The sequence below is a fragment of the Solea senegalensis genome, linkage group LG19 (genome assembly GCF_019176455.1).
Source record: "Solea senegalensis isolate Sse05_10M linkage group LG19, IFAPA_SoseM_1, whole genome shotgun sequence".
Classification (NCBI taxonomy): domain Eukaryota; kingdom Metazoa; phylum Chordata; class Actinopteri; order Pleuronectiformes; family Soleidae; genus Solea; species Solea senegalensis.
Window position 1 is genome coordinate 20,836,562 of NC_058038.1, and position 23,444 is coordinate 20,860,005.

Sequence of the window (23,444 nt, forward strand, 5' to 3'; positions counted from 1 at the left end):
GTGAGGATTTCTGTCTCACCAAAGACAAATGTCCAAGTCTGACTTAGACCAAGATTGTCCATCAGGGGTGAAGACAAGGTCTTATAAGTTGTCCTCCCATCTTAAGCTGAGTCAGCGCATTCAGTCCTTGAGTTTGAGAGAGAATTGGTCCTGGAAAAGTCCTTGAAAAGTGCTTCAATTTGATGTCAACCAAGTTTTGGCAACCCTGCAATGGGCCCCTCACTGTGTGTGTGTGTGTGTGTGTGTGTGTGTGTGTGTGTGTGTGTGTGTGTGTGTGTGTGTGTGTGTGTGTGTGTGTGTGTGTGTGTGTGTGTGTGTGTGTGTGTGTGTGTGTGTGTGTGTGTGTAACAGTACCTGCTGAGAACAGGCACAGTCAACAGCATGGAGAGCTCCCAGTCTGTTCCCAGCATGTCCATCTCAGGCACAGTCAACAGCATGGAGAGCTCCCAGTCTGTTCCCAGCATGTCCATCTCTGCCAGTTCTCAGAGCAGCTCCGTCAACAGCCTGGCCGACGCCTCTGACGACAGCAGCAGTGAGATGGCCATGATGCAGGAGGGAGAACACACCGTCACCTCCAACAGCTCCATCATCCACCGGCCCACGGTAAAACCACACCCCTGACACCGTTCGCCTCTTCACCGGCCCATTTTTGCGATTAGTCGACTGACGGGATCATATGTAAATTGCAGCTTCTCGCAGCAGCTGCCCTTATATGTTTAAGGTGCAAACTAAACATAAAGACAATTAAGATGAAACTTCATTCAACTTTGAATGAAGTTTGCAGCTTGTAGCAGCATTTCTGACGTTTTGTAATTGTGATAAATGAAATAAAATGAAGCTGTAAATGTTTAATGCTTTTGTAAAATGGAAGCAAAAACTATGAACTCTGAATATATATATATATATATATATATGTATATGTGTATATATATAATGTACATGTATGTATAATATATTATAAACAAACACATAAAATGTGTGCTAAGGCTAATGAAATGACCGGGTGTTTACAGAGAGAAAAAGATTCAAAAAAGATTCAAAAAATTCATGTTTACGTTGGTGACAAATTTGATAGTCGACTAATCTTGGCAGCCCTACTGAACACGTCATTTCCCTCCTCCTCCTCCTCAGGGTCAGGACAACATCTATGACGACCCGTACCAGCCTGAGATGGAGCAGCCTCAGGTTCCTTCAGCTGGACGCCGTCGAGCCTACTATCGCAACAGAGACCACTTTGCCACCATTCGAACGGCTTCCTTGGTAAGTTTATGATATAAATAATGGTTATTTGGAGCATAAATATGTTTTACAGCAGATTTAAAGGTTTGATCTGGAGATAATCCTGCATTGATGTCCTCGTCCTCCAGGTGACTCGTCAGATCCAGGAGCACGAGCAGGGCTCGGCGCTGCGAGAGCAGATGTCCGGGTACAAGCGAATGAGGCGGCAGCACCAGAAGCAGCTGATGGGCCTGGAGAACAAACTGAAGGCTGAGATGGACGAGCACCAGCTGAAGCTGGACAAGGAGCTGGAGAACCAGAGGAACAACTTCTCCACAGAGGCCGACAAGTTGTCCAAGAGACACCAGGCCATCCTGGAGAAAGAGGTTGTTACACCGTTCACTCTTCATCGTCAGCGCTGTGTTTGCCTGTTCTTTGGTCTGCTTCTTAGTCTCTTAATGTCTTAATGACCCCTTTTCCACCAACGTTCCCAGGCACGTCTATTTAGTGGGAACTTATTTCCTGCTCATCTGTGTGGTTTGTGTTTCCACCGAACCTCAAAGGTCCAGAAAATGTATCCAGGGTTTCTCTTGTTTCGGGCGTGTGCTGCACAGTTAGCGCGCCTTTCTTCATCCTTATAAACGTCTTGTTTAAAGGTGTTTCCAGCCACACTGCCTTAAACAACTGTCAAATGTGTTCCACCAATCAGCGCTATTCAACCCATAGCCCCGCCCCTCCAAAGTTCCAGGTAATCTGAGAAGAGACACGTTTGGGTCGTCATTTGTTTAATTTCAGTGGGTAAATGAGGAACTTTCAGGTCACAGAAAGGATTTGTTAAATGATTTTAGCATGAAACATAAAATGAGTCCAAACTCAAACAATCGGCTCATTTATGACCTCATTGCTCGTGATTTCTCTACCTGGAATCCGTCAAAACTTGTGAAATATTCAAGTTTTTTTGGCATGTTTTTATCATCGCAGATAAATAGAAAGCGTCTTCAAGCTCTCTGTAACTCCACATGGAAACTTCTATTGAACTTGACAGTTCAGCTCAATTTGCACATGATTCAGTAAATTTTTGTTGTATAATTGAAAGTCACTTCAAACACTTGATGTTCCGCCACTTTACTTCCCGGCCATTAGGTCGACTTCCCTTAGCGTTCTCCGCAGGAACCCTGATTATTTTGAGCAGTGTTTTGACCGTCGGACGTGTCCGTGTGTCCTCCAGATGAAAGCAGCCCTGGCCGAGGAGAAGAAGTTCCAGCAGCACATCCAGGGTCAGCAGAAGAAGGAACTGACCACTTTACTGGAGTCACAGAAACGACAGTATCGTCAACGCAAGGAGCAGCTGAAAGAGGTACGAGAGCCATTCACACCTTCACTTAAAGGGGACATATTATGCAAAATCCACTTTTTAACCATTTTAATACTTATATTTGGGACTCTGGAGGCCCTACCAGTCGCCAAAGTGTGGAAAAAGAATACTCAGTCATGTTTTCGTGGTCCCCCTTAGTGTAAGTATAGGCCATAAAACACTCCATGTTGAATTCCCTGCGCTTATGACGTCAGCATGCGCATTTCACCGCGAATGTTACCGCCCACCAGTAAGTTTACTTGGAGAGCTCCACCTTAGCTCCACCTTGTCCCTGCGAGAGTGCAGGCGAGGGAGGAAGAGTGGTATTATGTCAACGGTATTATGTCAATGTTTTCCTCTCGTTTCCCAGCATATGGAATATAAAGTTCATGAAACCAGCTGGAATTACTCTCTAAATTGAGGCTGAAGGATTTCGTATAAATATTGAATTGAGATTATTTTGAGTGAGATCGCGATGAGGTTCCTGATATTTGTGCAAATTTGAGAGAAACAAAGGTGTTTCTTCAGAATCTGAAGATACCCGACGATTCTGAAATGCACTGATCTCCGAAGCTGATGTCACTCGCAGTTACGACTTCTGACTCTCGGTGTAAATGGAACGTGGCGTTAGTTCAGGCTGCGTGGAGTCGTCTATGAATCGAGTAACAGTTTGGTCCATAACGTAACGTTAAAAAAAACCTTGATCGTGGAAGTGTTCTCAAATGACTTGTGAATGATTTCTTTGTTTCTATGGAGCAAAGAACCCAGAAAATATTCACTTTTTAGAAGCTAAAAAATGATGAACCAGTTATCAAAATGGGTGACAATTGATTCAGTAATGGATTACTCTCACCAAACAGGAGCTGAGCGAGAACCAGTCGACTCCGAAGCGTGAGAAGCAGGAGTGGTTGATCCGTCAGAAGGAGTGTCTGCAGCAGATGCAGGCGGAGGAGGAGGCCAGTCTGCTCAGGAGGCAGAGGCAGTATTACGAGCTGCAGTGTCGTCAGTACAAGAGGAAAATGCTGCTCGCTCGACACAACCTGGAGCAGGACCTGCTCAGAGAGGTACAGCAGGGGAAACACGATGAGACAAGACGTAAAATATTGATCAGTGTTTGTCAAACGTGGAAATGTTTTTGTCCACAAACCAAAATGATTTCTTTGTTTCTATGGAGCAAAGAAACCAGAACATATTCACATTTAAGAAGCTGGAAAGTCACAGCAACTTTATTATGAAAATAAACATCTCTCACAAATCTTCACCAGGACCTGAACAAGAAGCAGACTCAGAAGGACCTGGAGTGTGCCATGCTGCTGCGACACCACGAGTCCACACAGGAGCTGGAGTTCAGACAGCTGAGTTCGGTCCAGCGTACGAGGGCCGAGCTGATCCGCACCCAGCATCAGACGGAACTGACCAACCAGATGGAGTACAACAAACGCCGAGAACAAGAGCTTCGACAAAAACACGCCACAGAGGTGCGGCAGCAGCCCAAGAGCCTGAAGGTAGGAAGTTACCTCCATCACAGCAAAAGCCAACAGTGTCAACTGGGATCTATAAAACATGTTCCTTGTGTTTCAGTCCAAAGAGCTGCAGATCAAGAGACAGTTCCAGGAGACGTGTAAGATCCAGACCCGCCAGTACAAAGCCCTGAGGAACCACTTGCTAGAGAGCACGCCCAAGTCCGACCACAAAGCCGTCCTCAAGCGCCTCAAAGAGGAACAAACTCGTAAGCTGGCCATCCTGGCCGAGCAGTACGACCACTCCATCAATGACATGCTGTCCACACAGGCTGTGAGTAAGGCAAGGAAACGTGCGCGCATCCTTTTACACCTGTTCACCTGCTGTTTTATCCACTCATAATCTAACATTATTTCCAAACTGTTGGATGTTTGGTACAACTGACTAAAACTATACAAACTAACACTAAACAACTCATTTTAAAAAGCCGTGGTGAGGATGTGTTGTCTGGTTTTTAACAGGTTTGTGGGGATTAAGACCTGGTTTTGGCCATGATGCTTCAGGTTAGAGAATGTCCCCAGCAGATGGCGCTCTACTAACAGTAAGTCTGTCCCCACAGCTGCGTCTGGATGAGACCCAGGAGGCCGAGTACCAGGTGCTGCGCATGCAGCTGCAGCAGGAGCTGGAACTGCTCAACGCCTACCAGAGCAAGATCAAGATCCACACAGACACTCAGCACGAGAGAGAGGTGAAGGACCTGGAGCAGAGGGTGTCCATCCGCCGAGCGCTGCTTGAACAACGGGTGAGAAGACAACACATCACACACACACCACACTGTCCTGACACACAGTCACACGTCTGTCTGTGCACACAAAGTAGAAAAGATTCACATTTAAGAAGCTGAAAATGACACAAAGTAGAAAAGATTCACATTTAAGAAGCTGAAAATGACATTTACAGAAGCTGAAAATGACACAAAGTAGAAAAGATTCACATTTAAGAAGCTGAAAAATGACAGAAAGTAGAAAATATTCACATTTAAGAAGCTGAAAATGACACAAAGTAGAAAAAGATAAGAAGCTGAAAATGACAGAAAGTAGAAAATATTCACATTTAAGAAGCTGAAAATGACAGAAAGTAGAAAAGATTCACATTTAAAAAAGAAAAGAAAAGATGCTGAAAAATGACAGAAAGTAGAAAAATATTCACATTTAAGAAGCTGAAAATGACAGAAAGTAGAAAATATTCACATTTAAGAAGCTGAAAATGACAGAAAGTAGAAAATATTCACATTTAAGAAGCTGAAAATGACAGGAAGTAGAAAATATTCACATTTAAGAAGCTGAAAATGACACAAAGTAGAAAATATTCACATTTAAGAAGCTGAAAATGACAGGAAGTAGAAAATATTCACATTTAAGAAGCTGAAAATGACAGAAAGGTGTTAGTGAAAAGTGGTGTATTTGTACATTGATGGTTATTTGACAGGAAGTGTCCATCTGTCTGTCTCAGATCGAGGAGGAGATGCTGTCTCTGCAGAACGAGCGTTCAGAGAGAATCCGAACTCTGCTGGAGCGTCAGGCTCATGAGATCGAGGCCTTTGACTCAGAAAGTATGAGGCTCGGCTTCAGTAACATGGCTCTGACAGGGATTCCTGCTGAGGCCTTTAACCAGGGTTACCCTGCCCCAAGCCCCGCGCCCAGCCCCGGCGGCTGGCCGTCGCGGCCCGTCCCACGCTCAGGCAGCAACTGGAGCCACAGCGTGCAGAACTCGGTGGCCACTCCGTCCTGGCGCAGTCACAACCACAGCAGCGGAGGAGGAGGAGGCGGCGGCGGAGGCTTCAGCCGAGCCGAGTCCATCAGCTCATCACACGGCTTTGGCAGAGATGGTGACCTGAACAAGAGTGGCAGGAGCCAAAGCTCCTACCACCACCATCACCATCACCACTACCAGCAGCAGCAGCAGCAGCAGCAGCAGCAGCAGCAGCACCACCACCACCTCCCTCAGCACCTCCCCCAGCACTACCAGCACCACCAGAGCACGCCACAGCTCTACCGGGACAGCCATGAGCGTGACACGCGGGATCGAGACCGGGCCAGGGAGTGGGTGGGAGGAGGTGGCGGCGGCGGCGGCGGCGGCGGTGGCGGCCACAGCAGCCACAGCAGCCACAGCAGCCACAGCAGCCACAGTAGCCACAGTAGCCACAGCCATTACTCCCATCACTCACAGGGCCACCACCACCTCCTCTCCTCCCACGCCTCCTCCCAGTCCCTGGCTCTCCTTCCACCTCCTCCTCTGCCTCCCCCAATCTCCCTCTCTTCCTCCTCCCCTGCCTCCTCCGCCTCATCCTCCTCGTCCTCGCAGGGTGGTTACGGAGGCGGCGGCCTGAGTGTCCGCGGCGCAGGGCTGATGGCGCTCAGGAACAGCCCACAGCCTCTGAGGAGGACGGCATCGGGGGGGGGCGGGGGGAGCGACGGCGGGCTGAGCCGCAGCACGTCGGTCACCTCCCACATCTCTAATGGCTCCCACCTCTCGTACTCGTGAGACGGCGTGCAATCTCTCGTCCGGGGTCGTCCCGCCCCTGTGGACACACTACAGCCAAATTGACACAACAGAGTAGAAGAGCAGAAGATCCAGAAGCTTCCACTGAAGAAGCTGCTGAAAAAAACACGTCAAATTCAACTTTTGTCTTTTCTTCGTTTGTTTTTATGAAACACGCAAGCATTTGACGACACAGACGTCACAGAAAGTGAACAGTTCAGGTTCAGGACCCGGTTCAGGACCAGGTCTGAACACCTGGTCTTTGTGGAGCTTCCACTGTGGTGCTTTAGAAAAACCACTCTATGTAAATAAGCCACTTTCTAGACTCTTAGTGTTGAGTGTGGTCAGCAGGGGGCGCCGCAGACGTCCTGTTTAGTCCTGGTCCGGTCATGTTTTCAGACGACAGTAGAATAAAACGCTGCCCTTTAATCTCCTTAAAGGAACAGTCCCCGCGCTTTTCTTGTGTAAATAATGAGACGATGACGTCGTGATAAAAACAAACTCAATCATTTTAGTTTAATGAACTCGTCTAAATTATTAATCGAGAAAATGATTCAAAAACAGGATTTAATGTTTGTGTCCAAGTTCTAGTCTGTCTGACTGTGTGTGCGCGCGCGCGTATCTGTCTGTGTGCACGTGTCTGTCTGTGTGTGTGTGTCTGTCTGTCTGTGTGTGTGTGTGTGTATGTATGTCTGTGTGTGCGCGCGTGTATGTGTGTGTGTGATATAACTGTACAGTGAGTGCAGTGTGGTTGTACAGATGGAGCCGCTAACTCTGAGGAACAGCCATTACTTTGTCTCGTTGAATCACTTTTACTAGACGCTGACAGATAGATGCTCTAACTTTTATTATTATTGTTATTCTTCTGCTGCAGTCGGAATATTTATGTTTTAATGCAAATGTTTAAGGTTTATTTACCAGTTCTGACCACTAGGTGGAAAAGACACGCAATGTTACTGTGACAGAGATATTAAAATAGTGAGTTTGGTTCTTCTCGTGGTTTGATGAGATACACATGACCCACACTTGACTGCGCTGTGAGCGCCCCCTGCTGCTGAGAACCGGCCTGAGACACGCACACTCTCAGTCACAACAAAATGGCTGCAAGCAGAAACATGAGGAAAAAAAACGGCTTTAGTTGCGTCACCAAAGACTTGTGATAAATAAACTCTGAGTATGATCTTTAAGTCACGTGATCACGTCTTTATCGCACTGTTACGCAGACGTCTGTAAACCACACACTCAAATCTGCGATTTTAACGTCACACACACAAGAGTTGATGATCCTCCATCACTCAGTTCAAATGTCTTATTTTGTCAAATTTGGCTTTTAAAATATGTAATTTAGACTTAACTCAGTGACAAAGTGACCACACGAGGCAGCAGAGGACCAGCTGCTCCTGTGTCCCCGCAGATATCTGAGATCACTGGTTTTCCTCTGTGGAGTTTGCTGTGGGAGGGTGAGTGGTGTCTCAGGCTAGTTCTCAGCAGCAGGGGGCGCTCACAGCACAGTCACTGTCAAACAGGTGTCAGTACCTTCTTCAAACACACCTGAACCTCCTTTCCCAGCATTCCTGTTGTGGTGTGAGGAGTTGACACCTGTGGGCGGGGCTGTGGGCGGAGCTGTGGGCTATGTTTCTGTTAGTTTTGAGCCAGTATTGAAACGTCAAGCGTCCACAGTCGTGTTTTGGTGCCATAACGTTTTTTTGTTACTTTGTGAAATCTTTGTTACGTCTCAACGAAAAAAAAAGAAGGAAACAAACAAAAACACAAAGCTGCTTTAATAAGTGAGTACATTTCACTCTGTTGTTTTATGTTGAGATTCATTTTTTTGGATTATTTTTACAGTGTAAAACACCTGGTTTTTCTTCATTAGTTGAATTTGACAGAAAACTTTTCAAATGACTTTTTGTTTTTTGTTTGATTAAATGAAAAAATCCCAGCTTTGATGAAACCTTCACTCATTCATTTGGTGATGTCATCGCCGTCGCTCTGCACTTCTTTCACTTTGTGACCTCAGTGTGTCGCCGTTGCCATGGCTACCTCATTTTCACTCAACGTCAAAGAATGTGAGTGAATTTTGGGGGCAGGGCTGACAAGCGTGAGGTCACGTGACGGTCGCCACTGAGTGGCCGACGGATGTCGTTTTTGATTTTTTAGTTCATGCTCACTGACTGTGCATGCCCCGCCCTCCTCATGATGTCACTGGTGAAGGGGCGATAGAACCTTCTTCCTGCGGTTCTATTGTAACTCGAGTATGAGAGCAAAGCTCTGTTTCTCTGCTTTCATGTGTTCATCCATCTTCTACCTCTTTATCCTCCACATGAGGGCCACGGGGGCTGTGGGCAGAGTCACAGTCACCCTTACTGACAGATCACATGACCAGTGTTTGAATTGGCGCGTTTGAGTTCCCCCTCCTGATTGGATCGAGTCAGATTCACACGCGTGTCAGTCACTAGTGGGTTTTTCAAAAATAAAATGGGAAGATGAAAGAAGCGGAGAGCGAGCGTTTTCCTGTTTCGTCCAGTTTTGATTTTTCCATCGAACACAAGTCACGTGACTTCGGTAAAGTCAGAAACCGATTTGAACTTTAAACGCACTCCTGACTTCATGGTGAAGTAACAAAGTCATCGTTACTCATGAGTATTCACAAACAAATCTAAAAAGCAGATTTTTCTTTGTTTACAGAAAGTTTGACGACGCTGCTGTTGCATTTTGCAGATGGTCCCTGGCGACAGAGATATCTGTGTGTGTGTGTGTATACATATATGTGTATCTATGTATATATGTATATGTGTATATATGTATATGTGTATGTGTATATATACATATATGTATATATACACACATATATGTGTATGTGTGTATATACATGTATATACACACATACATGTGTGTATATACACACATATGTGTATGTGTGTATATACATGTATATACACACATACATATGTGTATGTGTGTATATACATATATGTATATATACACACATATATATGTGTATGTGTGTATATACATGTATATACACACATACATATGTGTATGTGTGTATATACATATATGTATATATACACACATATATATGTGTATGTGTGTGTATATACATGTATATACACACATACACATATGTGTGTATATACATGTATATACACACATACATATGTGTATGTGTGTATATACATATATGTATATATACACACATATATATGTGTATGTGTGTATATACATGTATATACACACATACACATATGTGTGTATATACATGTATATACACACATTCCTCCCCGGATGGAAAAATTCAAACCAGATGAAATGTGAACGCTCGCTCTCCGTTTCTTTCATTTGAGCACAAGATCGTGTTTCTGGTCCGTGTCGCACGAGCGTGTGCGGGTTCAACGTCAACTTTATTCACTTTCACAAACGGCGAACAGGAAGTGAGAGGTTTTACCAGTGTTTTTTCTTTTTCGTTCACGGCCGAGAGTCAAGTCTCGTCTGCAAAGAACCGATCTCAGCAAAGTGAAATCGTCTGTTTTCAGAGCTCGTGGAAACCATGTGGATGCAGCCGGTTCACACTGCGGGACGTCGCGGTCTCGCGCTGGTGTTCGCAATACAAGTTGTGACGTATGAGACGTCGTCGTTCCGTCCAAACTAAATGTTGTGTTCACTGACCTCGAGTTCGGTTTCTGTGTCTGTTAGAACTTTCACTGAGGCTCTAAAATATTTTTGTCAAAAGCAAAAAATCTCTTATTTTTACAAATAGATTTCATGTCCGTGTTCATTTACATGAAAACATTGGTTCTTCGTCTTCAGTCCGACATTTCTCTGGTGCATAAAAGAAAAATGTTTAATGGCGCAAAAACATTTTTAGTTTTGCAGTTAGGCCTTTAAAATGTAGTTTGTGGTCGGCATAGAAATAATAATATGATGATGTGTTTTTATGACAGAAGATCAAGTTTCAAATGTTCAGGTCAAAAACATTTGTAGAAATGTTGAAAAAAAAATGTACAGAAGCGTAACAAAATAATTTTGGAGAAATAAATGAACAAAAACTCAAGCTTTGTTTTGTTTTCATCGTTCGATGGCTGTGAGCGCCACTTTTCAATCTCTATGTCACATGATCACGTCTTTATCTCACTGTTTACCTGAAGTTTGTAAACCACTCACTCTCCCACACCAAAGCCCATAGAGAAGATCAGTGATTTTAACATCACAGCACACAGGAGTTGTTGATCCCCTTCTGTCGCCGTCACTAAGTTCAAGTGTCTTATTTTGTAAAATTCGGCTTTTGAAATAAAATATCTCATTTAGACTTAACTCAGTGATACAAAATGACCACACGAGGCAGCAGAGGACCAGCAGCTCCGGTGTCTCCGCAGCTGGTCTTCTTTATGGGGTTTGATGTGGGAACATGGCTTCCAATTTAGCCACTAATCTAAAAACTCGTGTCATAAAATCCACGCGAGTTTAAGTCATCTACGTCACATGTTTACGTCGTTATCTCGAAGTATATGTATATTGTAAAATAGTTTTATATTGACAACACGAACATTAGCGTGAAATGAAAAAAACGTTTAACATTAAAATGTAATTTATGGATTCACAGATATTACCGTTATAGTTATTAATATTTATATTTTATTTAAGATGACGCTTGTATGGTGAAAGAAAGAAAAACTACACGGGAAGTGATGCTCTTATTTTTGCCGGTCGCGTGAAAGCGGAAGTGGCCCCCGTTCAGAAGTCGTCAGTCGGTTGTTGTTTCTCTTGTTTTCTCTCGTTTTCTCTCTCTCGAACACTTTCTGTGGATTCCGCAGCAGTTTCCCGCCTCAGAGATGACGCAGAACAACATTTTCCTCTTCGTTCCCAATTTGATCGGTGAGTTCAGTGCGTTTGTCCCCGCGAACACGGAGCTCATTTAGCGTTAGCATTAGCTTCAACGACATAATGAAAACCGAGTGAAAACAAACAACATGAATGTGGTTCCGCTAGTTTGAAAACGAGGCGTTACATAAACAAAAAACCTGAATTTGGTTTGGAGGAGTTCGTGTTTGAACCTTCAAGTGAATACTTTCTATTTTCTGACATTTCTCAGCTTCAATTAATTGAGAAAATATGTCACTTATATGAAAATAATCGATAGTTGAAGCTCTAGTTGCTATATTTCTTTGACTTGTCACAAAAACCACATAAAAAAAAGCCATAAAAACCTTTTTAAAAACATGAACATGAGCTCATACAGAAGACATTTATATTCACATTATGTCCAGCAGCTCCTGTGACTCACTGAATTTCTTTGGTGTGAAACCTTAAGTGTCGTCTTCCTCCTTGTGTCCCTGCAGGCTACGCCCGTGTGGTTCTGGCCCTGCTCTCTTTCTACCTGATGCCCTGCTGCCCCTGGCCAGCGGTCTTCTGCTACCTGCTCAGCGCCCTGTTGGACGCCTTTGACGGCCACGCTGCCCGGGCACTCAATCAGTGTATGTATGTGTGAGAGAGAAGCTTCCACTGTGTGAAACTCTTTAAAGGGTTACTCAATAACTTCTTTCAGGTTAAAACCAGTTATATATAAGGTTATCTAGTAATATTATTGACTGATCCAGGTCCAACTCTTGGTAGTTTTGTGTCAAGTATTTGAATTTGTGATATATAGGATATCTTCAGAACATTTTCACAATGTTCAACTGTTGGGAGTTTAAGTCTCAGATCACTTCCTGGTTCCGACCAGGATCCAGTTTTTTCCTGACTCTGCTGTTTCTCTGTCAGCCACCAAGTTTGGCGCCATGATGGACATGCTGACGGACCGCTGCGCCACCATGTGTCTGCTGGTGAACCTGTCGCTGCTCTACCCGTCTTACACCTTTCTGTTTCAGCTCAGCATGTGTTTGGACATCGCCAGCCACTGGCTGCACCTGCACAGGTGCGTCTCCACATGTCTGTAGGTGCGCCCCTCCACGCCGCCTGTAGGTGCTCCACACGCCTGTGATGACGCCTGTAGGTGCGCCCTCCAAGGTGTGCCCTCCACGCCCTGTAGGTGAGCCCCACGGCCTGTAGCACGCCCCCTCCACATGTAGGCACGCCGCCTTGCAGAGTAAGTCCACATGTGGTGGTGCTCCGTTCGTAGGTGCGCCTCCACGCCGCCTGTAGCCCTCCACGCCGCTGTGGTGCGCCCGCCACGCGCCTGATGCCCACACGCCTGTAGGTGTGTCCTCCACACGCTCTGTATGTGCCTCCACACGTCTGTAGGTGCGTCCTCCACGCGTCTGTAGGTGCGTCCTCCACACGTCTGTAGGTGTGTCCTCCACACGTCTGTAGGTGTGTCCTCCACGCGTCTGTAGGTGTGTCCTCCACACTTCTGTAGGTGTGTCCTCATCTTTTCTTTGTGTCTTTCTGTCCTCGTCTTCCTCAGCTCCACGATTAAAGGATCAGCCAGTCACAAGACCATCGACCTGTCAGGAAACCCCGTCCTCCGGATCTACTACACCTCTAAGGTGAGGAGCAGAGACCGGGTCAGGTGTGAACCTGTTGTTGTTGTTGTGGATTGTGACGGGTTCTGTTTTGTGTCGAGCAGCCGGTTCTGTTTGTGATGTGTGCCGGGAACGAGCTCTTCTTCTGTCTGCTCTACATTCTTCATCACATCTCAAAACCTGCTGGTAAGAAGATTTTCTTCCTCCTCGCTGTGATCTGCTGGAAATGGTTTTTGGTTTTCATGTTTAAAGCTGAACCCTGACTGTCTGTTAGAGGAAAACCAGCCTTGCAAGATCCAGATTTGTCCCTCAGAATCAGGTCTCTCACAGTGACATTGTGTGTGTGTGTGTGTGTGTTTCCAGCGTGGCTGTACTGGCTGCAGGGTCTCTGTGGAACCATCTGCCTGCTCAAGTCTGCCATCAGCCTCCTGCACCTCATCACCGCCGCCCAGAACATGGCTGCTCTGGACGCCGCCGAGCGAGAGAAGACCGCCAAGAAACACTGAGCGTGTGTGTGTGTGTGTACGTGTGTGTGTGTGTGACACAAGATTTTTGTTTTGACCAAACAGAAAAAAACCCAATCCCACATGGATTAGATTATTATTTAAAAGTTATTTAAATGATGATAGAGCTGTGACTAGGAATTGTTTTCATTATCAAATAATCTGCCGACCTTTTTCTCTGTAACCGATGACTCGTCCAATTCATAAAACGAAAGACGTCGTCGCCATGGTGACGTCCATCGACCGTCCTGCTGTTTCCACGACGTCTCCTTCAGGGTCAAAGACGTTTGTGGACACGTCTGACTCCAGTCTGACGTTTACATGCAGGAGTAATCAGACTATGAGTCACATAGTCCAGGTCTTAGTCAGACTAAAGTGTTTACGTGACATTAGAGTCATTTACGACGGTCCTCATTTCCTGGGTGAAATACGTATTTTTATTGAATCACATTCTGGACTGAGACTTAGTTACCCGTAGCTCCGCCCACAGTGTTACGTGCGTTATTATGTTTATTAGTTTGGACGTAACAGAGACTTTTCCACGTATTAGAACGGCCACAAGGAGGCGCTGTTGATGTGATAATACTCGGTGTTGAATTTCTGTTCATATGTTATGTGATGATGAATCTTTCTAGTCATTCCTGGTCCTCATGATCGTGATGATTATTATTATGTTTTTATTTTACCTGCGATGTTTGTGACCAAAGTGTAAGTTAAAGTAAAAATGCGCCCCCTGTCTGAGTGCACAGGAGGTGCAACAGTGTTCTCTCTGCGACCATTGAAAGATTATCGTGCAGGTTCCTGCTCACTGTTTGTTTTTAAAGGTGCAAAAAAGAAAGTTCTCTCCTCTAAGATAAAAGTCAGTCATCATCAGAGCAATGAAGAAATTTCCTCAAAATGGAATCCAGGGAGAAAGGGTACAATGGGGGGAAAAGAGGAGCGGTCCCAGAATGGAGCCCAGTGGCGCCCCCACAGAAACAGACTCTTCTCTCTGTGCTGAAAACGACTCCAGGTGAACGTGCAGAGGAGAAGAGATGGCTAATGAGAGAGTGAATGTCTGAAAAATGAGTGAAAACAGCTGTCAAGTTGAGATGTTTTGATTCAACAGAGAACTTCAGAGTCTCTGTGATTTAATGTCGAAAAACAACCACCTTTTTTCTTGACTTGTTTTGTTAGTGGGTTGTTTTTAAGTGTCTCACCTCATGTGAAAACTTCTGTGTAAAATATGAAAAACATCAAAATATATAAGTAATATAATTGAACAGCAGAGCCACTGCTAATGTTAGATGAAAGATATTATGCCAAGTTTATGTTTGAATTAACTGTAAAACAATTGAACAATAAAATGGATTATTAAAAAAGAACACCTTGTTTTTATTATGAACAGAAATAAATCTATTCTCCATTATCCTGAATTAACCGTTGACTGCATTGATTTTACTTTTGGATTAGACCGACCTGATCAATCCAAACTTCAACATCAACCAGATCTGAATTAAGGGAGATTATAGAAGCTCATTTCTGCCAGTTAAATAAAAATATTATCATCAAGGGTAAGTGATGGTTACGATACAAAAGTGAAAAGTCTTCATATCTATGTGAATGAAAATTATGACGTAAGACATTGTGAATAAAAAAGTCAGTTTATTTTATATGAGAAAAGAAAAAAAGATTTATGTGAACTTTTATTTTTTTTTTTAAAACGTATTGCGAAATGAAAAGTCAAAATGACCAGATAATGTCAATTAAACATCAGGTGTCGGCTTAATATTTAATAACAGATTACACGGTGACCCGACACGTCGGTAAAAACATCTTTGTCTCTGCGCATTATCGTGTTAAACTTGCGCAAAGCAGCACATCAACGTGAAATGTCGGGTTTTGTCGCTGGGGTTCGATGCGGGTTCACATCCAGCTGTTGCACTTGCGCGCATCGTTACCTTTAAGATGCTAACGCTCGCTTTAGCTCGAGCAGACACTGACACCATCTTAGCGGAGCTCACAGTCCGGGGCGTCCGGTCAACGCGCTCCGGTCACCGGAGGACGCTTCATCCACACGAGCACCCGTGGAGTTTCAAAGCCGAGTCTGGGGGAGAATCGACGGCCGCGCTCCTTCTGTAGATGTCGGATTTCATTATCTGTCGGCCTACCGAGGAGCGGCGGCGGGGGCGAGAGGGACGCGACGACAGGAGAGGAGGAGACGGGCTCCACTAGGAGGAGCGGAGGGAGCACACACCGAATACTTTCCCTTTAAAGCGGAGAGGGACAGAGGGGGTGAAGAAGCGATCAAAAAAAGAGAAAGGGAAGAAAGATCGAGAGGGAGGGAGGGCGAGGGAGAGGCTTTGAAAAAAAAAAAAAAAAAAAAACAGAAAGATGTCATCATCCTGTCGACTCAAACACCGGGGCGGAGTCACGGAGTGCGGCCGACCTCGAGCTCTTTAGCTGGGCGACGAACTCTACGCAACACCGAGGCTTGGAATCCGACGGCTGCGGCCTTTTCGGAGCTACCGCAAAAAAGAAACAAATGATATAAAAGCAGCACGTTCGGACTTCGCGTCCATCTCCTCCATTAAAATGAGTATTTATTTTTGCTTTTATTACAGCAGACATAAAGGAATACAATACACCATTAAAGCAGGACATCATCCATTTTGTCGCGTTTACAAAAGCAGAAATATCTCGTCAATGAATCCATAAGTCGTTATAAACTCATTAATTAGAATAACAATATTGATAATTGGTGCCGTTGTTGGGAGTCCTTCTGCATTTGCAGTAATTATCCCGGGCAGCAGGAGGCAGAGCAGAGCAGCGCAAGCCCCGGGCTGGATTTTCACTGCTGCGGTGTTTCGAGCTCCTCTTCCCGGGCTCTGGGGGTCTCTCCCCCCCCCCTCGCTGCCTTACGCTCTCTCAGCTCCCTGCCTGGCTCTCCTTCATGATGGACTCCTCCTGGAGCAACTTCCTCTTTCAGGTCAGTGTGTGTGTGTGTGTGTGTGTGGAGAGTTGTGTTGAATTTAATGATCAATGAGTAAAATCACTAATATTTTAAGTGAGTGACGTGAGAAAGTTAAAATGTTTGCAGTATTTAGCTAAAAAAAAGTTCACTTGCGTACAATTTATACCCATGATGCAACAGTACTATTTAGTTTAGACTTTAGTTTTATGCTAAATGTCCGCTGCTATTGCACAAATATCAAATGTATTCTGTTATTAAATTTAAACCGGGATCATTGTTCGATTTCTCAACAGTAGAGGGCAGCATCACACCTTAGTGTCGAGTCTGCCGCAAATTATTAATAGAAGAAGAACATGTGAACATTTCCTGTAATTTCATATCTGTAAATCAAACTCAAATCATGTTTGAATATTTTGTACTTTGTCTTTTTTTTCTACTTTTTACTTTTTCTTAAATGTCAATATTTTCTACTTTCTAGTCATTTAACTACTTTTTTTGGCTGTGACAGACTCCGCCCACTCAGAGCCAGTCTGACACGCCTCTTCAGGCGGAGCTCCTGCCTGAGCTGACAGACTCGGCTCAGAGTCCGTCAGCTGAACATATGGTGACGCCTCCGTCCACCGTCGACACCGCGGCGCTGAGCGAGGAGCCGCTACCTGGTGAGAAAAGCAAGGGGGCGGGACTTTTATTACACAGGGCGGGGCTTCAGGTAGAAGTTGATGATGGTGATGATTAAGATGATGATGTTGGTGATGGTGATGGTGATATTGATGAAGATGATGTTGGTGAAGATGGTGATGATGATTGTGAGGATGGTGATGCTGATAATGATGCTGATGATGAAGATGATGTTGTCTTGTAGTCAAATCTCCAGTGAAGCCCAGTCGTCCGGCTCACATCTGCTCCACCTGCAACAAAGAGTTCAAGAACAGCTACAACCTGCGGCGCCACCAGTCTGTGCACACGGGCGTTCGCATGAAGGACCGCGTCGCCCGGGAGAAAGAGGAGGGAGCGAAGAAGCAGACGGTCCCGCTGTCCCTCCTCCAGCTCACACTGCCCCCACAGGCCCCGCCCCCTCCTCCTCCTCCCACCACCACCACCACCACCACGGACTCCGTCCCCCAGCCCAGTCTCCACGACAACCAGGAAACTCAGCCAGTCTCTGTGTCCATTGCCCCGGCAACCGTAACCATGGCTGCGCCGCAGCAACCCCTCCAAGCAGCTGTTGTTGTTGTCGGGTCCATGGAGCAGGTGGGTGGAGCCAATAAAGGACTGCGATCAATTCATACATTTATTAATGAACAGGTTCAGTTTTTAACATTTAAAAAGTTTATAAACTGAGTCTGCAGAGGGAAGTGGACAAAGCTGCAAGCTCAATGTCCGCTGTGAAAAGAATTCTGACAAGAAGTTTGAGGAAAAGTCTCAGATTCAGACAGAGTTTGATTTACAGACATGTTATGAATTTAAAGATCGAGGCAGGAAATACTCACGTTCTTCTTCTATTAATCATTTGTGGTTTCATGTGGTTTCCGAATCATTTTTCGGTCTCACCTTTAGATCCCACACAGTCACCGTTTAACCAGACTAAGGTCGTAGTCTGATTAAGACGATCACATGTGGAGGACAAGATGGACATATTGTATGTGTGACTCTGCCTCTGTAGGTGGCGCACTCTCTCTCTCTGGTGTGTGTGTGTGTGTGGAATGAGTTTATGACGGAAAACAAAGCGTGGACAGTGAGAAAAGTGAATTATTGTCTAGCACTCACAGTTCTTGGTTTAATTTCCTCAGGTTTCATCTTCACACGTCACAAAATCTTTTCTCCACAGAATCCCAATCCCAACACCAACCAGGTGAGGAAGAACCACGCCTGCGAGGCCTGTGGAAAGGCCTTCAGAGACGTCTATCACCTCAACCGGCACCGGCTTTCGCACTCGGACGAGAAGCCGTATTCCTGCCCCATCTGTCAGCAGCGCTTCAAGAGGAAAGACCGCATGAGCTATCACGTGCGCTCGCACCAAGGCGGCGTGGAGAAGCCCTACGTGTGTCCTCACTGCGCCAAGGCCTTCTCCAGGTTTGACATCAAATCTCCCACTGCTTTAATAATGAAGAGTGTGTGTGTGTGGTTGATTGTGTGTCTCTGTGTGTGTGTGTGTGTGTGTGTGTGTGATTGTGTGTGTGTGTGTGTCAGAAAAAGTGAAGAATCCCGTCATTTTAAGTCTGCGACATCTTCAGAGCACACACACACACACACACACCACACACACACACACACACACACACACACACACACACACACACAGAGACACACAATCAACCACTCACGCCGCACACACAATCAACCACACACACACAGACACACAATCAACCACTCACACACACACACAATCAACCACACACACACACTGCACGAACACACACAGACACACAATCAACCACACACAGACACACAATCAACCACACACACACTCCACGCACACACACAGACACACAATCAACCACACACACACAGCACACAGAACACACAGACACACAATCAACCACACACACACACACACACACACACACACACACACACGCACACACACACACACAATCAACCACACACACACACACACACAGAACACACAGACACACAATCAACCACACACATGCACGCACACACTCACAGAAAACGATGATCAGCTGTTTGACTGTTTATAGTTGAATGTGGGCGGGATCATGCACACACACACACACACACATATGTTCTTGTGTATTTTCAGACCGGATCATCTCAACAGTCACGTTCGACAGGTTCACTCGACAGAGAGACCCTTCAAATGCACGGTAACACCTTCACCACTTCACCAATCTCTCACACACACACACACACGACGTAACTCTGTAACTCTGAGAGCGTTTGAAAATTCAAACACTGTGTTCTGTCCAGGGTGAGACTCCGCCTCTCGCCCTGTGTCAGCTGACATTGACACCACGCCCCTCATGTGGAGGATACAGCAGTAGAAGACGCATGAATGCACCGTGGCCTAACTCTAGTTTCCTCGGTCACTTTTATGTCGTGAAGTTTGACCTCGAAGAGTCAGCCCTGATATGTCCGTCATGTTGCCGTGGCGATGGTGATCTGACCTTTAGTGGTCAAAAATAAAGGAAAAATCGATTTTTCAGCTTCTTAAATGTGAATATTTTTGAATATAACAGTGTTTCTGATGTTCCTCCATGTACCACCAGAGGGAGCTCACAGCGTATTTACTAATATTGGATGAATAATTCCGATCAGGTGAGTTGTTGGTATGAATGTCTTGTCCCGTGTTTCCCTCAGACGTGCACGTCGGCGTTTGCCACGCGCGACCGTCTCCGAGCTCATCTGATCCGTCACGAGGAGAAAGTTCCGTGTCACATCTGTGGGAAGCTTCTGTCGGCCGCTTACATCACTGATCACATGAGAGTCCACAACCAATCACAGCACCACGCCTGTCACCTGTGCAACCGCAGTGAGTCACTGCTGCTACACCCTCATCCTCCTCCTCTGAATGTGCAATCAAATCACAGTCATGTGTTTAAAGGGAAACAGACGTCTGTAAACCGCTCACTCTCCCACACACACACACACACACACACACACACACAGGAGTTGTTGATCCACTGCTGCCTCCATCACTAAGCTCAAATGTCTTATTTTGTCACTTCAGTGTTTGAAATCCAACGTTCAGATTTACTTCAGTGACACAGAGTGACCACACGAGGCAGCAATGGAGCAGCAGCTCCTGTGTGTGTGAGTGAGCGGTTTACAGACGTGATCATGTGATGTAGAGTTTATGATTTCTGTGTGTGTGTGTGTGTGTGTGTGTTCCAGGCTTCACCACCCTCACTTACCTGCGTGTTCACGCTCAGAAACACCACGGTCAGGAGTGGAAGGAGAGCGGCGGGGGGCGTGGCGCCTTCGGTGGGACGGGGGCCGGCGGCGTGCTGCTCTGTCAGCTCTGCGGTGTTCAGTGTAAGACGGCAACGCAGCTCCAGGGTCACATGGGCACCCACGCCAACCAGGGCGACCTCGGCGCTGACCCCGCGAGCACCGGCCCCGTCGTCGCCACCAGCGTGGCCGTCACCGTGTCCAGTGCTGCGAGCTCAGTGGGACTGCTGGTTACTGACTGCTCCAGTATCACCCCCCAGCCTCACAGCTAGCACACCGCGAGGAGGGGGGGAGGGGGGGATGTGGGCGGGAGGGACTGGTGGAGGCGGGGACTCAACAGCTGTCAAACCAGGTGTGTGAATCTCTCTTTGCTCTTCCCTCTCCCATACTTCGGAGGATTGTTGAGAGCACTGCACACAGCAGCCTTCCACCAGGGGGCGTCCTGTGATGTCAAGAGTTCACTGATGCTTGTTTGTTTTCTTACAGGCTGTTCCTCGTCATGACGACACCTGACAACCACACGCCCCTTTTCATTCACTACAGGAATAGTTCAGGTTTATTTTTAACTGTTGTCCGAGGCACTGACACACCGGCGCCCCCCAGTGGACACTGGAGACTTAGACAGATTTTAGCCACTTCACCAAAGACTCTGCGACGTCTTTAAGAACACGGTCACGTGACGTCTGTAAACCACACACACACAGGAGCAGCTGGTCCTCTGCTGCCTCATGTGGTCACTCTGTGTCACTGAGGTCAATCGGAACAAAGTTTTTCAAGTGCCGAAGTGACAAAATAAGACGTTTGAACTTCGTGATGGATGGATACTGCTCGCGTCACATGTCCACGTCTTTATCTCACTGTGAGACAGACTAAACGTCCGTCTTCGTCCATGGACTTCAGCTGACGTTGATGAGGTGAATCTAAGGACGAGTGGTTAGAATCTGTCGTGTTCCTGTTCTGTCTTCAGGGGGCGCTCTCACCGAGGAATCATTCACTCACAGAGGAAAATGAACGTGTATTTTTATTGACATGGCTTCGCAGTGAAATGTTTGTATTTGCTGGTTGAGAGTGAGTTTCCTGCTCGGCCGTCATGCTTTTGTAAAGTTGGTGGATGTTTTTAAATTTTTTTATTCTCCGTGATATCGGTGGTTATTTATGAAGCTTTGCCGTGGTCCGAGCTGTAGACGTCCTCCACGTCCTTCACAGCTGATGAAGACAAACAGCGATAAGCGGCTGTGAAAAAGTCTCCGCCCACTTCCTGCTTTCTTCTGTTTTTGCATAAACATCAAACTTCTCTCAGGACACATGGAGACACCTGTGTCCATCTGTCTCTACATCCATGCGTCTGTGTCCACTGAACTCGAGTGGACATCCTCACATCCCCCGAGTTCCAGTTCCAAGATGGCTGCCACTTGTACAAACCCTGTTTGAGTTCAGGTCTAGGTCCAGGTCCATGTTTTGTGCGGAGCCACCGAGGTCATGTGACAACAGCAAAACCAGAAGAAGACGATTGTGACTGTTTTGGGGGTGGGGCTTCTTCACAGCACGCTGTTACAGACACGAGTGCTGCGTTCCATTTGTCGTCAGAAGTGGGAGTTTCCCGTGTCGGGGTGCGGCTGAAAACCCGGGAACTGAACTCGCAAACCCGGAGCGGCTTCACTTTCCTGCAAAACAGCATGTTAGAGTGACCATGTTTTTGACTGTGGGAGAAAGGCAAGAGTGCCAACCACTACACCACCGTGTGCCCCTGAGCGGAGTCTGGAGCGTGACGTCGTCTGCAGAACCTCAGCTCTGTCGTCGCTGTCAAATCTGTATCTGATAAAGTTTTAATAAGTTACATGTTAATCCTGCGTTAACCCTTTCAGTACCTGGCCCCGACAGTGGCAGCGGTCACTTCCTGTTCCCAGTTCTGACAGAAATGGAATGCGGCCCAGCTCTGTGTGTGTGTGTGTGTGTGTGTGTGTGTATTCCCTCGTGGACGGTGAACGTGCATCACTTCTCTGCTTCATAGTCTTTGATTTTACCTGACGCTGATTTGTACTTGGTCGTTACCATGGTGACACATTTCTATGTGGCTGTGCATATTGACTGCACAGCGCCCCCTTGCTGCTGCTGTATTAAAGGCGATGAAATGCATGTGTGGATTCCATCGTGCAGCTGTAGCTTTGTTCTTCTCCTGGTACCGAGATTATTATGGTTCACGAAAAACTGACGAAGTAATGCAAACTAAAATGGAAAAAATACAACTTTCCGTCTACTGAAATAATAATAATAATATCATAAAAAACTGAAACTGAACTGGGTTTTTAAAAGTAACTCAAGCTAAAGGTCTTTGTAAATGAATTTCTAACAGAATCTTTTTCCTATGAAGTGTATTTTATTTGTTTTGTCGCATTTTCATTCGTAATAAAATGTTTCCAGTTTTTGTTTATAATGTGTGACAGAAGGCTGTGTACGTTACACGTAACTAATGTTGATACATATTATGTTTTTTAAACAATCGCAGTTTGAGTTTTGTATTATTTTTTTTCCGATTTTATAATGAGTGTGTATTGCGCCGTTAGCGTGACACATGGAAATATTCACAAAAACCTCTAGACAAACTTCTCCTGCTCACAAGTTTTTTTCTTAAAATCACCTAAAAGCACAGAGAGTTCTGCTCAAACCTCTCATTCACTCCCACGTTAAAACTCTGCTCTGGAGTTTTTTAAAAATGAAGATGAGGGTGATTTTAAAACTCTCGTTTCTATGTCAGTTCACAGCCGTTTGTCACAGAGGTAAATGTGGGAGCTGCTGAAAGTCTGACGCTCACACACCAAACATTTACTCTCTGTCAGACAACTATAAAACACGCTGTTTAAAAGTGTTTCTAACTGTTTTGAACAGTTAGAAACTGGTGTTGGGAAGGGGGGAGGGACATCCGGGAGGGGGAGGGGCTTGTACGACCAGCTGCAAGTCTCTTGGTTGAGTTCACAAAAACACAAATTTGTCTAAATACTTCCTACCATCGGAATTTTACTGCCGAATGTTCTACTTATTAT

At 45.8% G+C, this 23,444-nt stretch overlaps 3 protein-coding genes across 3 annotated transcripts in view; all 3 read left to right on the top strand.

Moving 5' to 3' along the window:
• The window catches only part of taok2a (TAO kinase 2a), a 15,898-nt gene extending 7,370 nt beyond the window's left edge, over nucleotides 1-8,528 (top strand). Inside the window, exons 12-20 of the mRNA XM_044050791.1 lie at nucleotides 388-603; nucleotides 1,132-1,260; nucleotides 1,368-1,604; nucleotides 2,447-2,575; nucleotides 3,433-3,636; nucleotides 3,838-4,077; nucleotides 4,154-4,366; nucleotides 4,653-4,835; nucleotides 5,546-8,528. Coding sequence (XP_043906726.1) covers nucleotides 388-603; nucleotides 1,132-1,260; nucleotides 1,368-1,604; nucleotides 2,447-2,575; nucleotides 3,433-3,636; nucleotides 3,838-4,077; nucleotides 4,154-4,366; nucleotides 4,653-4,835; nucleotides 5,546-6,577 — 2,583 coding nt within the window. The 3' untranslated portion in view covers nucleotides 6,578-8,528. The remainder of the gene's footprint in view (nucleotides 1-387; nucleotides 604-1,131; nucleotides 1,261-1,367; nucleotides 1,605-2,446; nucleotides 2,576-3,432; nucleotides 3,637-3,837; nucleotides 4,078-4,153; nucleotides 4,367-4,652; nucleotides 4,836-5,545) is intronic.
• Nucleotides 8,529-11,261: 2,733 nt separating this feature from the next.
• cdipt (CDP-diacylglycerol--inositol 3-phosphatidyltransferase (phosphatidylinositol synthase)) lies at nucleotides 11,262-14,902 on the top strand. Its single transcript, XM_044049997.1, has 6 exons — nucleotides 11,262-11,449; nucleotides 11,914-12,048; nucleotides 12,335-12,488; nucleotides 12,978-13,059; nucleotides 13,140-13,221; nucleotides 13,399-14,902. The coding sequence occupies exons 1-6, from the start codon at nucleotides 11,407-11,409 to the stop codon at nucleotides 13,539-13,541; spliced, it is 639 nt and encodes a 212-aa protein (XP_043905932.1). The 5' UTR covers nucleotides 11,262-11,406; the 3' UTR covers nucleotides 13,542-14,902.
• A 987-nt stretch (nucleotides 14,903-15,889) lies between these two features.
• LOC122785659 (myc-associated zinc finger protein) lies at nucleotides 15,890-22,834 on the top strand. Its single transcript, XM_044051555.1, has 8 exons — nucleotides 15,890-16,506; nucleotides 17,000-17,150; nucleotides 17,354-17,742; nucleotides 18,320-18,564; nucleotides 19,256-19,319; nucleotides 19,813-19,984; nucleotides 20,347-20,755; nucleotides 20,890-22,834. The coding sequence occupies exons 1-7, from the start codon at nucleotides 16,471-16,473 to the stop codon at nucleotides 20,673-20,675; spliced, it is 1,386 nt and encodes a 461-aa protein (XP_043907490.1). The 5' UTR covers nucleotides 15,890-16,470; the 3' UTR covers nucleotides 20,676-20,755; nucleotides 20,890-22,834.
• The last annotated feature ends 610 nt before the right edge of the window (nucleotides 22,835-23,444 follow it).

Excerpts from the sequence above, each read along its gene's own strand:
- cdipt (XM_044049997.1), top strand. The coding sequence starts at position 11,407 with ATGACGCAGAACAACATTTTCCTCTTCGTTCCCAATTTGATCG. Across the intron at positions 11,450-11,913 it reads CTTCGTTCCCAATTTGATCG|GCTACGCCCGTGTGGTTCTG; the intron begins GTGAGTTCAGTG and ends GTGTCCCTGCAG. Across the intron at positions 12,489-12,977 it reads CACTGGCTGCACCTGCACAG|CTCCACGATTAAAGGATCAG; the intron begins GTGCGTCTCCAC and ends CGTCTTCCTCAG.
- LOC122785659 (XM_044051555.1), top strand. The coding sequence starts at position 16,471 with ATGATGGACTCCTCCTGGAGCAACTTCCTCTTTCAG. Across the intron at positions 16,507-16,999 it reads GGAGCAACTTCCTCTTTCAG|ACTCCGCCCACTCAGAGCCA; the intron begins GTCAGTGTGTGT and ends TGGCTGTGACAG. Across the intron at positions 17,743-18,319 it reads TTGTCGGGTCCATGGAGCAG|AATCCCAATCCCAACACCAA; the intron begins GTGGGTGGAGCC and ends TTTTCTCCACAG.